A 14333-nucleotide genomic window follows, 5' to 3' on the forward strand; every position below is an offset into this window, starting at 1 on the left:
GCTGTTTTCTCTTTTCTTTGATTACATGTGTACATGTACCACAGATGCACATAGGCACAATGGAATATTTATGATGTGGAATATACATCCTTTCTCTGGTCACCGAGAGGTGCAGCCAGCACTCAAAAACAATAGACAGAATTTCTCCAAGGTGACTTTTGTACATTAAATCCCTACTTTGAGATTTGATGTACTGAGGGTAAAATCATTATGGTGTAGTAAGAAAAGTAAAATGAGATAAATGCTATGCTGCACAGCGTACACAGTGAAAGCTGATGGCTTGGCACGTTGTTGACACAGTGAATGAATGTTTTAGTTGCCTACTTTTTCTGTAGGTAGAGTTGCAGAAGTGGATTTTAGAATGGCACTTCAAGAGAAGGAAGGTGGGTGTTCCGTACACCAGGAATGACAAATGAGGACTCTTGAAGGCTTGTGGGAGAAGTGGCCAAAATGGGGCATAGAAGCCTGCTGTAGCAGGCAGAAGAATTGGCAGAAGAATGATGTCATTCCATCAGGAAATAGAAGAGTGGATTTGCAAAAACTTTTAAAAATTTTTTTTCTAAATTATTTTGAGGTTCCCCAAATCCTGTAGCTTCACTGTTGACCATTACAACTTTGAGTTTATGCTTATGAAATTTTAAACTGTTACATGCTATTCTAATTTTTTTTAAGTTTATAAAAATAAATTTATGGCAATAATATTGACTGTACACCTTTGATCACTCAGGTATAGCTAAATGCATACTGTGTATTACATGTTCCATTTGCTCTTGCACTTGGCTCACAGTAGATAAGGAGGGTTGGAAAGGTTGTTACATTTTCTTAGTTTCCAACTTCTTTCACAGCTTTGTAAACCTTTGCCTCTTGAAAATAACCATGTTTTCAAATAGTCTTTTAACTAGAATTCAGCTAAAAATGTTGTAAATGAAAGTAAAATAAATATATTGACTCTGTGTTGACAGGCTAAAATAAAATTACTCAAAAGTTTTTCCAAGTAAGCTAATAAAGACTAATGTTCAAAACCTAGATCCAGTTTTATGAACATCTAGGGGGAAAATTCCAGCATTCTAGATCTTGAAGCACTTTGAATCTTTCTGTGTTCTCATCTACTATGGGGATAAAATCAAGGCAGAAGAAATATTGGGGGAAGAAGCAAATTACTCTTATATTATCTAAACAAGGTGCAATTTTACTGCAACTTAAGTTATTCCTCTTTTTTCATTTTCAGCTGTGTTTATGTCTTTACTGAAAGCAGATAAAATTAATGTTGCAGGCTTTTGCAACTGACCTATAAAAAATTACTGAAATGTAATTTTTTTTCTCTCCAGTTTATGGTATGTACATATAAATGCAGAGTCCTTCATTTATGCTTCATTTATCCTCTAGAGTTCTTCCAGCTGAAATAGAATGGTTTTGGTGGAAGCTTCTGTGAATGGCCTCCCTAAATCCTGTTTTTCAGCAAGGGCTAAAGCTTGTTTAGTGTTTACCCTTATACTGGGTATAGCTAGGTGTTTCTGGTTTTCATTTTGTTGAAGTTCAGTGATTCTGATCTTGAAAGTTGCTGCTTTCCAAGGAACTGTTGCTGCTTGTGTGTATGTATACGCCAAGCTCAGGAGTATAGGAATGGGGGAACATAGGGAATGGTGAAATCCTCCTAAAATTTAGAGTAAAGGCTATTACTGCAAACGTATTTCTGTAAACTTCAAAACTTACTTCTCACTTTATTTTTACAGTAAACTCAAGCCAAATCCTGTCCTAAATTTCAAAGATTTTTGACATGGGGAAAGAACTAGCAGCAAGTAATTTTGGACATGTTACTTCTATTTCAGCCTCAGTGTAGCTAAGAGATAAAAGTTTTCTTTTAATTTACCGTTCTTTCACTAGAGAAAGCAGTTGTAAATAAACAGACTAATATGGTAATTGAAATGGGAAAGTTGCCTGTTACTCACATGCACATGTGCTTCCAAGATCATACAGATACTGATATAGGATAAGTTATTTCAGGTCCACAATTACGGTTCCTTAGATTACATCTTGTTCAAGCCATCTTAGGCTTTTTCTTTTTTTTTTTTTACTGAATAAGTTGCTTTGACTTGAATCATCACATGCTTGCTGAGCTAAGTAGGGGAAAGAAACAGAATATATGCATGAATGCTCTGTGTGTGAATCTTTCTGCACTTGGTCAGTGCATTATAACCAGGTCAATAATCCTTTGGCAAATAAATTAGGTGTTTTACAGTATTTCAGAACAAAGAACAGGTTAAGAAAATAGTGTAACTTTTTGCTTGCAACAAGTGAGATCCTTTTAATATAAACTGATAAGATGATGCACTGGGTGCCCACAAAACAATTGCAGAGCTTACTTGTAGCTAATTTCACCAACTTAATTGAGCTGTCTGTGCACTCAGCAAAATAATTTTCAGGACATGGATACATGTATTTTTATTTGAATAGAGTGACATCGGTAGAAATTGGTAACTCAAGGCCCTCATGTACTTTTGAAACTACAGTTGTTAAATTAACAAAACAAAAATGCAGATGAGCTTTGAGAAGAGATTGGACCAGTTCAGTCTGAACTTCTTTGATTTCTCATGTATGAGAATGGTCAAACCTTGTGGAGCCCTTCTTACAATCTAGTCCAACCCACTGAAAATGTGTACTTGAGAGTGTAAGATAAGGGCATCTTCTGTTGTGTTGTAGTCATAAATCTGACAGTAGACACACATGCATTTTAATGAAGGTCTACCCAATCAGAAAACTTAGGAGATCTTTCAGTTAATATTTTTTTCAAATCTTAGCCCAGTCCTTCACTTTAATTTTCTTTTCCAGTTGTCAACAAATAGTAAAATGCTTGCAGTGAGGTAGTAGTAACATTTCTGATTTGTGTTTTTAATTGTGGCAGGTGAGATTTAGCTTGAAGATTAAATTTGTCTCATTCCAATGTTTGTCTAACTCCCTTGCACTAGAAAGTCCTCAGATTTGGATGTTGTGTACAGAAAAGTGGGTTGTTGATTCTGGGAACCTGCTTTCCAGAGGTTTCTTCCATCCTGAGCTGAAGCACGTCTGTGGCGAATGAAATTCAGGGGTTCCTCTGTCATGAGACAGTAGCATGAAGGCAGATGTCAGTGGTACTGATACAACCAGCGGTGGTCAAAGGCCTTTTACTGTGATTCTATTAAACAGATTTATAGAGCCTTTACTTTTACTGTGTTTTGAAATACTTGGCCTTACATGGAGATGGTACTTTTACAAGAGAGAAAACCCTGAAGGTTTAGCTTGCCATTGTGATTGAGATCCAGAATCTTGCTAAGTTTTGGAAATTAAGTGTATAAGAGTTCAGTCAGTTTTCTGGAGACAACTTTGACTTTAGGACTGCTGAACCTCATTGATCCAGATGAATTGCTGACTTTTTAATGCTATTATTTCAGGATTCTGAGGAAGCCTATGGTGTTTCCTTAGGAATAATTTTACTTGAGGTGCTTCATATGGAGTTGTATGTATTTAAGAATTCCCATGAAATTGTGTCAGGAGCAGTAGTAGCATTCACACTTATGCTGGTTGGCTGAATAGAGATACTGTATATTAACCTAACTTGTAATTATCTGAATAGTTTTGATCCATTTGTAGAGTGAGAAAAAACCCTGAAGTTTATTTTGAGAAATAAACAGATGAATTTCTTAATTATAAATGGAAAATGAATATTTTCACATGCATTACTTTGCATGTAAACATTCTTGTAGATTTGACTGAATAGTGAGTTGGTTTGCCCTGCTTGCTTTGTGAAACACATGACTTAGGCTTCACTCTTTGAAGTGTGAGTTACAAAGTGACAGAGTTACTTTTCACCTTCCAGAGGAGTGATTAAACATTCCTTGCTTGTATTACTGAGTATACAATAAGGTTTTTTTTTTAAAAAACAAAAACCCAAACAACCAACAAAAGGAAAAAAAAAAACCAAAAACCAAAGCAAACCCTAATAGAACCAAACACACTTTAAATGTATGAAAATTGCAATGCAATTGATAGTGGCAAATGTGGCATATAGTTGGGAGGATTGGCAGGGAATGAGATTAGTAACAATTGGAGGAACTTTGTGTTTTAGTGCAGTTCCCTTTCGTTCCCTTTTAGAGCCCATCATCATTCTGCCTATCGTATGCTGAAAGAACAAAAAGTTTCAAATACAAAAATGTGCCCTTTATTGTGTCACCTATGAATTTGCACATGAATGGATTTATCAAATAAGACAATACATCATAAACTAATTTTGCTTAGGGACAAAAGTGTGATTTTATACTATTTCACACAGTGTGCAAATATGTGTCTGAAAAATATATATCTGAACGTAAGTTAGTTCACATCCTTTTACAATTTGAAATTATGTCACAAGGAAATTAATTTTACTGTTGATGACTGTAGTATAATTTTCATTATGATTCTGTTTGTACTTAGGCTTTTTATAGAATAATTGAATGACTATGGGTAGGTGTTCTATACTTTTCTGTTCTTCATCTTAGCTTCATCTGGAAGCTTTATTTTACTGCATCTCCACTTCACAATGTATATTAATTCTTATATGTCAGCTCTAGCTTTTGAAGTGATGCTTTTAAGTAGATTAAGTCCATGCATAAAATCATGTGCATTTTCTAGAAGGGGAAGGTTATGGTTTCTTACCTAATAACTCAGTTCATTGAGCATGCTGTTTTGTAATACTGATGGTTTATGAGCTCAGTGGTGGGCATTTTGGTGGGTTTTTTTTTTTGTTTGTTTGTTTTGCGGGGTTTTTTTGTATGCAGCTGGTTATTTAATTGGTGTAAAATATTTGCTTTGTTGTCCTAGTTCTCAATTGCTTTGGCATTTTTTATAGTATCTTTTGATGAGCTTTCAGTAGTCATTTGGCTCATAGATAAACTGTGCTATCAGACAGTGTCTCTACCCAGGGAGAATTTGTTTTTACTTGGGTAGCCATGTTAACCTCACAGTAATAATGTCGTTGTTATTCAAAAGCAACATCTTGTCTCTAAGATCTTGAGATATTGCTGCCATCAGAAGTGTGGTCCTACCTCCTTGAGCTCTTCAAGTGCTGCTGGAGGCAGAAGATCACAACCAACCAGAAATTATGAAATATGAAAGAATAAATAAAATTTCATTTATTTTACAGTATTTGTATTTGAGTTTATATTTCACAAATTATTTACATCAGTAATAATTTTCACTGGCAGATAATACCCTGTATTTATATATGTATACAAGGTTTTAATTGATTTATGATACTGAGATTTGGAAATACTTTCTTGTAATACGGGACTGTTGTGAGTGCTGTATTAGAAGGTGGTGTAAAGAGGAAGACTAAAAACACTACTAAAAAACTGCCAGAGTCTAGTATTTTTATCTGTTATTTGTTGACTTGTTTTACTACTGCTTTTTACATCAGTATAACACTTTCTTCTTTTGAGACTGGGTCAGATGTTGTTATTAAATAGTGCAGCACAGATGGCAGATACCAGAAATAAAGTAGTGTAAATACAAAATTATGCTGATGTTTGCATCTGTGAGAATCCCATCATTTATCAGGCCAGATACTTCTCACAAACTTGCTTATTCTAACACATTTTGCTTCTAGGAGTTGACTTTGTAGTACTAAATCAATATATTTTAGCTACAGCTTGCTTCATGTTTAAGAAAGTAGCTTTGGGCTATAACTATGCAATGTAGCAGCCTTCACAGAATTGCTTTACTGAGTTTTCTTGGTGCCACCCTGCTGATGTGTGCTACAGTGGCAGTGATGGTGGCAGGCGGCTGTCCCCACGCTGAGCTGGGGCTTTGCTTGGAGGCGGCAGGATGCTGCAGTGCACGGGGAGGCAGGAACCCGATCGGACAGCACTGCTGCTGGACCCCCTCCCACCACCCCTCTGCTCTCAGAAAGGCTGCAGCCTATGTTCTGCACTCTCCCAAGAGGATTGCAAAATGCAGTGTTTTCTTCACAGTTCTGGCAAATTTAAGCATTTCTTGGTGCTGTTTTTTTGTTGGGTTTTTTTTTTTTTTTCAGATTTGATGACGCTCCCAAATGAACTTACTGCAGTAAACTGACAAACAGTAATGAAAGCAGTTACAGTAAAATCTCTCAGCACTAGGGATAGGGAATTGTCTGAGAGCCCCTTGCAGCTTATTGATTCTTGGTGTGGACCAGTCCAGCAAAACTGGGCCATCTGCTTAGATCATCAGTTGGTTTGAGTTTAGATGCATAATCTTGCATAATCAAAATTGTACTGTCACTGTTTGAGACTCGTGAGTAAAATAATGTCCATGTCTTGAGTGTCATTAACTCAGTCTTTCAGCCTGCCAGTTCTGAGTGTTGGTCCTTTCTGTATCCTGGGAAAATAAAGTGCAGCCTTCATGTTACACAAGGTCTTTTTTGCTCAGCAGTCCCTCTGTCCCATGGAAGAGGCAAGTCATAGGCCTCCTCTGTCTCCTAATAACAACACTGGGAAAGCTAATAATTAAAAAAACCAAAATCTACCTAGTTCAGTGATACAGCTTTGGAATAGAAGCAGAAATCCCATGCTGGGTTTTGTGGCTGTTAACCACTGACAAATTGATTTAGGTTGTTACAACTGTAATTCTAAGTGTTTTTTCCCTAAGATTGTAACAATTGTGTAAAGCTTAATAGGTCTTAGCAACTGGAAAAGGCTTTAGTTACCTTAAGGCTTAGTCTGCTTTGTTTTTTATTAAGGTTATGACTTTTGGCTGTTGTAGACAAAAAAGAAATTCAAGTCACTTCCAGTCACAGTTGCAAGTATGCTCTTGGAGAGTTGTTACATATTCTGTGTTGTGTAGCAAGTAGCCCAGTCAGATGAAATAATGATTGCAAAATGCCAGAAGAAATGTTTATAGTTCTACTAATATCATTCATCTTGAATCTTCATTGTCTTTGCTGGACCAAGCTTGAATAGACTATAATAGTGACACAGAGGCTTTGAATGCAAGTCAAGGTTCTGGTAATAGAGGTTAAGGTTTTGCTGAATTTAATTTTTATTGCTGATCTAAATTGTATGGAAATAATAAAAAACTGAGACAATTTTAAACTGTTCCTTACTTAGGTATGACAGAAAAAGATGTTTAATAAAGTAGAGATGAAATGAGATATCCATAAGGCATATTCCCGATCCATAAGATTTGAGAAATGCTGCATTTAATCTGCCTGGAACAGATTCACCGGATTTTTTTTATTGATTTATTTCTTGAGGCTTGTTATCTTTGATGTTCTAAGTATGTTATGACATCAAATTATCAGACTTACTGAATTCCACACTTGGCCTTTATTATGATTTTTATAAAGCTTTCTCTACAAGTCATTTTGCAATTAACTTTTCATGTAAAAGTAAGTAGCACAATAGATGTGACCTACTTTGCAATGTTTCAAAAGAAAATCCTCTTTCTAATAAGCAGTGTTCAATAAATATTATTTGCTACTGCTTTTAATAGAATTTTAAAGAACCAAGTAGTACTCGTTGTACAAGAGGTGGGATTCTTTTTTCTCTCTTTAAAGTAATTATTGCTTCTTAGGGGTTTTCTAATTATTGGGGTTTTTTACTCCAAATTAACGTTATAAATATAAGACTTTATGCTGAGGACTGTACCATCTGCTTATTACATCACATGCTACCACAGCAATGTTTTACTTCCCTGAGCAGCTGTGCTTATGGGATATTCATTTTTGACTTAACTGTTTTGCTTATCAGTCCCAAAGCCGGTAATACTTTTTGACTGATGTTTCTAGCTCAGTGTCTGGTGTGTTGACTTTTATTTTTGAACTTTGTGCCTTTATCGTTGTCTCAGAAGGTGTCTTATGACTTTCTGCCTCTCATTTTTTCCCACAGAATTACAATTTTCCACACTTTGCAATGTCTTCTATGATTTTCCAACTTGTCAAACTCAAATGTTGTTTTTTTAACCTCACCATTTTACTTTGTCTTTCCTTTCTTAAAAACTACTGTGTCAGCTTGTTTTATCAGTGTTTAATGAACATCAGTTTGTTAGCTTGGGGTGAGGGGGAAGTGTGCTTTTGAAGTCTTGTCTCCGAAGTGTCCCTACTTCATCATGCTTTGGTTCATGTTGCAGAGCAATATTAGTGTGAATTAATTTTATTCCTTCTGAATGAAAACGGGTTGGAAGAGATGCTGCAGCACTGCACCAGACATGTGCCGCTCACTAATGGACATCTAGTCCATGGCATCAAGGGTTTTAGTTTAAAAAAGCATACAGCAGCTGGTAGGCCCCCAGAACCACCTTTTTGTTTTCACAAATGTATTTCCCTCTGTCTGCATCACTTGCTGATGCAGATATGGCCTGTGAACCTGGTTATATGAATGCTGAGCTGAAGCCACTGGATGTTACTTAAAGTGGGTTTTTGCCCACAGTGAGTTCTTCAGTAAGAAAGATCTTGTCTTGCTATTTCAAACCTCTTTGTATGCTAGTATATCCACATGTTTGTTCCTGTAGTTGCTTACTATCAAATACCTGCACTTTGTTCTCAATATGTGTGAGTAAAATGTATGCTGAGTTAGGTTCTGATATATTTTCTGATGGTCGATGGTGATTGCCTGCTGTAATTTCTTTTATCATGTCTTCTTTATATATGAAAAAAAAAACAAAACATCAATACTTTGTGACTTACAGATAGGAGTGCTACTTTTGATACTTAGTGATTTACCCTGCCTGTCTTCTTTCTCATTTCTACCATCTGGATTTGGCCCCAGTATAGACAACTAGCAGATTCAGTTTATAAGGTTTGTTTGAATTTTACGTCTGCCTAGATGATATCAACAAAGCAATTTGCGGTTTATCACAGTAAAGTTATTTTGATTTGAATTCTTTACTCTCAAGCTGGAAAACCTTGAAATTGCCTTATGTCTAAGAATCCAGACATTTCTTTCCTTGAAACCATCCTAAAATTCAGTCCAAGTCCAGACTAATTCACTAAGCAAGCAGCTATTTGCCCGTGTGTTACTGAGTAGAAGTAGCATGTTGTGGATGGAGGGATTAGGTCAATAAATAACTCTTCTTGCTCCAGGGGGACAGTCAGCTATACCTAATGTTGGTGAACAGCTAATCAACAAAAACAGGGATGGATGTTCCAATATTTAACTTCCCTTAAGATTACAAAGAGTTTTTTTTTTCTGAAGTGTTTAAGTTATATGTCCTGTTTCTCAAAGTTATTAATACTTTACATTTCTTCAGAAGCATGGAGAACAGTTTATCCTTTTCCTCTTAGAACAATGGCTGGAAATCTGGTGTCAAGTGCCTACATTAGTTGCCCTCTTTCTTGGTAATACATGATTTTTCTTAAGTAGGCATGGTAGAACAGGAAATATTGCTTCTGACACTTGTAGGTCCTGTTCATATCTGTGTACAAGCATGAAGCCAGCTCTTAGGGCAATATATTATAATTTTAACATTAGAATCTTACCTGAAGTTCATATCTGTTTGTATATACCTGCTGCTACCTAGCCAATCATATTGTAAATTATAATATGAAACTCTGATTTGTTGAGCAGGAAAGGATCTGGTTGTATGAGGCATGTTTTGCAGAGGAAAAAGACCTCTGATTTAAGTAAATGAGTATTTCTTTTTTCTGTAACGATGGGTCTTCTTGCTGCATGGGTAGAAAACCTGAAAGCTTTTATATCTTCTGTGTTCTTTGTGGCAAGTAAAATCTGTGTTTATACAGGTAAAGTCATAAATTTTTATTGATGTGTAATATACTGCTACAGGTGTTACTGTGCAGGTATTTTGGGGAGTTTCTAAAATTTTTCATGACTTTGAACAAGTTTTCAGTTGTTTTGGTTTTCTTGGCATAACATGGTGTTTTCAACTTCCAGAGCAAGATAGCACAATATCTTTATGTCCTTAATAACCTCCTATTCTTCTTATATTTTAGATGCTGGCATCACCATCAACATCAGGTCAGCTGTCTCAGTTTGGGGCAAGTTTATACGGGCAACAAAGTAAGAATTCTTTTTATTAATAATATGTTTATTTTACACTGAATATATTACAGTTTGACACCCTGGAACATGCAGATGGCTTTGTTTTCTGGTGATTGTGTAAAAAATGACAGTATGTCTCTTTACATACAATTATTTTAAGATACATTTTTGCAGTGTTTAGTGTGCAAAATATCATATTGTCACTTTATAACTGCTAACTATCCAACTACAATCATACTATAAAAATTTTCTGTGATTTAACAGACTCTCTGAAGGAAAACGTAAAGAAAGAAAGCTGAGCCAAAAAGAGCCTAGTTCAGAAAACTGCATAAGAAATAGAAGGAAATTATACCTTAAATATAACTGGTACTTCATGCTCTACAGGAGCACAGTAAATCTTGTGTACATGCTTGGCAACTTGCATTTGGCAAAGAGCTATGCCATTAAGATTGTTGCTTTCTGCATCACTGATTTTTCTTTCTGATACCTTGACAATGTCATGTGTCTACCACTCATATGGGCTCCGTTGCAATAGAAGAGCTATAGAGCGACAGTCACGGTGTAATGCTACCTCAAGGACCACCTAACTTAGGGCCAGCATTGAGAACTGAACCTCCTGGCAACTGAGAGGTGCACTCAGGCAGTGCCTCAGAGTATCTGAGTTACATACTGTTCCACAAGTAAAACTGGTTGTGGATGTCGTCTCTCCTGTGTCACTGTATGCTTTTAAATGTTTTCTGCTGTCTTGCTAAGTGCATCTGACTCAGATTCCAAGAAAAAGTGTCTTCAGAGTACTTTAGAGAGTCTGGCCTTCTTTATCTAGACAAACTAAAAGCTTTGTTTGCTAGATGCATGGCCTTCCCAACTTCTTTTGGCTTTCTTCAAATGGTTTAAAAAACAAAGTGGCGTTTTTGGTTGTTTGTTTTTTGGTGGCATTGGTTTTTTGGAAGGTTTTTTCCCCTATCTCAGTGGCTGTTGAAGAGTGACCCTATAATATAAACTGCCATTTTATTATGCTGCTGAGATTTATATGAGCAGCTTCTAGCCAGTTCTGAGAGTCATGTTTGGCTCTTGTCTTTTAGGTGCTGATTCTGGCACTGTTCAACCTTTCAGACTTTACTGTGTACAGATACTGAAAAAGTTTATTCATTCTGTTTGTCATAGTCATTTGTTGTTTATTTTTTAAGGTCATCTTTTTTATCCACTTGGTTTGTCAATCAGGTGATTGCTGTGCCTAGGATGTAATCTCTGTAGTATGGAGACATACATGCCTACAACCTTGAAAATAATTACCAGGTGTCAGTTTCTACCAGATCTTGAGAAAAACTTTTTTGTTGAAGTCGTAGTTAGGATTAAAATACTCTTTAGGAAAAACAAAGCTGATAGTGCCTATGCATTTTTAAAGATTGGTAGCTGTCAGTCATTAAACAAGATGCCATAGTACAGCATCAATGTAACCTAAACTTGACCAGTAGGAAGGAAATCTGCCATTTCATTGGTCTGCCTCCAACATAACCCATACAGATCTTGTCTCAGTTAGAAAACTGGAAAAAGAAAGTGTAAGAAAAAAGGGTTTGGGGTTTTTTTTCTTCTTACAGTGAGTATTTCAACTGCTCCTTCTTGCCAGCAATATGGTTCTACTTCACTGTAACAACCCTCATCAGTAAAAAAATCTACTTTAAAGAAAGCCAATAAGAAGAAATAACCATCAGTCTAAAAGTGGCTTTGCTGAACCAAATGCTTGCACAAAATTAGGTTGAAAATCCTAATTATGTTTTTTGGTGTGCTGTATCTAGTTTGGAAGTGTATGTATTTTTTTCTTTACCATTTTATTTTTAAAATCCCATGTAATTGTCAATCAACATGAAATATTATTTATGATACATATTTATGTTCATTGAAATTATTCTGATGCAGGAAATTGCCAAAATATTTACAGTGAACACTTCGATGTAATCAACATGTAATGAAGTGTTAGGATGCTTATTATAGCAAGTCACACTACCTCTTAATCTGAATGTATAGAGATAAATCTGAGTGTAACACACTTGAGTTTTATTGCAAACCCCCTGGATTTGCAAATTGTAGGGTAGGACATGGACTGCAGTTCTTACAGTGTAAAAGCTGAATGACTGGGGGATTTCTTCAGACCTTGTCCATGATAATAATTTGAGCATATGCTGTGTCTGTTCTTTGCATTCTTAGTATTTAACCATGTTATACATTGGCATATTCAGCTCTTTTGCTGGGGTGTTCTACCATGGGAGAGTGCTGATCTATCAGAATTTTCTTTTGTTTTCTTGAGTTCTGTCAGTCTGCCTCAGCAGCCTTATGCCAAAGCAATAGGAACTGTCACAGCCATCATTTTTTATATGCTAAGTTTGTTATTATTGCCATGTTGCACTAAATGACTTGTCTTTGAACATAATTCTGAAACTTCTTAAACACAGGAAAGTGATGTGATAATGACGAGAAATTTAGTATAAGTTTTTGGATATTTTGAAATGGGGCAGTAACTGGTTATTTTCTGTTGTTCTCAGTTGAAGTAATTTAATTTTTTACCTCAGTGAAGTGCTTGTTTTATTCTGTCACACACAATTGTTTGGTTTTAACAATGTGATCAAAAGTATTTTCTACACATTCTGTATGTTTTTAAATGCTGAAAGATGGCTGTTAAAATTCTGCTTGGTTTCTTTTCCCTTGATCAGAGACACTGAAGTACTGTTGCCATAAAGAAGCAACTTGAACTGTGAAGAGAGAATTGGCCTCAAATGTTGCTTTTGTTGTCCTAAAAATGGTGTTATTGTTAATTAAAGATCCATCACTTCCATTTTTTTATCAGAGATTTGTTTAATTTTTAGCAAGACAAATCCATGTTCTGAATACTGGTCAAATTACATACTTATTTATTCAGAAGTAATTAGCATATTTCTTGAGTGCAGTTACTGATTTTCCTAAAATGCTGCCTTCTTGTTAGATAAATTGTAGATTTTCATGTCCTTACTGAAAAACTCAAAATTCAATCCTTCATCTACAGTATATGTCTCAAAGGAAACAAAATTTTGTAAGTGACTTCAGAGAAATTCCTCAGTGAGCCTTTCCAGAGTTAAACAGATATAGGCCTAAATTTGATAGTTGAGTTTCTTCTATCCACACAAGGACTTAGTTTACACTGCACTTTCCTTCAGTCTTTACACTTTTTTTGTACGTTGTCAGCATAAACTGTTTCCATCTATACCTGATGGAGAAGACCTTGTTCCTGATTGCTCTGTATCTCCACCCCTCTGAATTTTTTTTCAATAGGTGCACTAGGCCTTCCAATGAGGGGAATGAGCAACAATACCCCTCAGTTAAATCGCAGCTTATCACAAGGCACTCAGTTACCGAGCCACGTAACGCCAACAACAGGGGTACCAACAATGTCACTTCACACGCCTCCATCTCCGAGCAGGTATTTATCAATAGCCAATATTTCTGCCATTGTGTCTTTCTGCAGAGCTCTTGTTAAATGTTCTGCATATTTTGCCTCATACTCTACAGTCTGATAAATTTAAAAAGAAAAGTAGTTTCTATGGACCACTTACTATGTTAGGGAAATAATACTGTAAAAAAGTAAGGGTTTACTGTAAGACAGTATTTTATTTTTGTGTGTAAAGGACAAATTGCTGGCAAATTCTGCTTCAGAATGTAAGAGGTAGTTATTTGATTGTACAGTTAAAATTTTGCTGTGGTGTCATACACTGCATGAGAATATAAAGATAGTAAGTCTGAAGTGCTCATTAGAAAAGAGCTGTAACACCTTTTCATATGTATAATATTTAAGTATTTATTTAAACCTGATGAAGGACTTGATTAGCATGTAATGGGTTGTTTGGTATTTCTGAAGAAATAGAACTGCATTAATTACAGAGAGTAATCCAAACACAGTGTTTGGTCGCTAAGCACAAATTAAGTTGCAACAGCTTGGAGTCCATCCTGCGTTAGTAATCTAAATGAGTAGCCAAATACTGTTGTACAGATTCATCTCTGTGGACGGTTTTCTTTTTCAGGGGGATATTGCCTATGAATCCTAGGAATATGATGAACCACTCCCAGGTTGGTCAGGGCATTGGAATTCCCAGCAGGACAAACAGCATGAGCAGTTCAGGGTTAGGCAGCCCTAACAGAAGCTCTCCAAGCATAATATGTATGCCAAAGCAGCAACCCTCTCGACAACCTTTTACTGTGAACAGGTAAGGCTCTTTAATTGGACCATCCCTGTATAGCCAGAGACATGCTGCTCTGGAAGTGTAATTTTTATCCATTAGAATAAATCTTGAAACCTGTGTCATGTACTCATGTCTGGAA

At 36.0% G+C, this 14333-nt stretch overlaps 1 protein-coding gene across 2 annotated transcripts in view; it reads left to right on the forward strand.

Moving 5' to 3' along the window:
- The window catches only part of CNOT2 (CCR4-NOT transcription complex subunit 2), an 85795-nt gene that overhangs the window by 51704 nt on the left and 19758 nt on the right, over positions 1-14333 (forward strand). For both annotated transcript variants that reach the window (XM_038153142.1, XM_038153143.1), the window contains exons 3-5: positions 9938-10004; positions 13290-13437; positions 14036-14218. In XM_038153142.1, the coding sequence (XP_038009070.1) occupies positions 9938-10004; positions 13290-13437; positions 14036-14218 (398 nt within the window). The remainder of the gene's footprint in view (positions 1-9937; positions 10005-13289; positions 13438-14035; positions 14219-14333) is intronic.

The sequence above is a fragment of the Motacilla alba genome, chromosome 1A, assembly GCF_015832195.1.
Source record: "Motacilla alba alba isolate MOTALB_02 chromosome 1A, Motacilla_alba_V1.0_pri, whole genome shotgun sequence".
In the NCBI taxonomy this organism is placed as follows: Eukaryota; Metazoa; Chordata; class Aves; order Passeriformes; family Motacillidae; genus Motacilla; species Motacilla alba.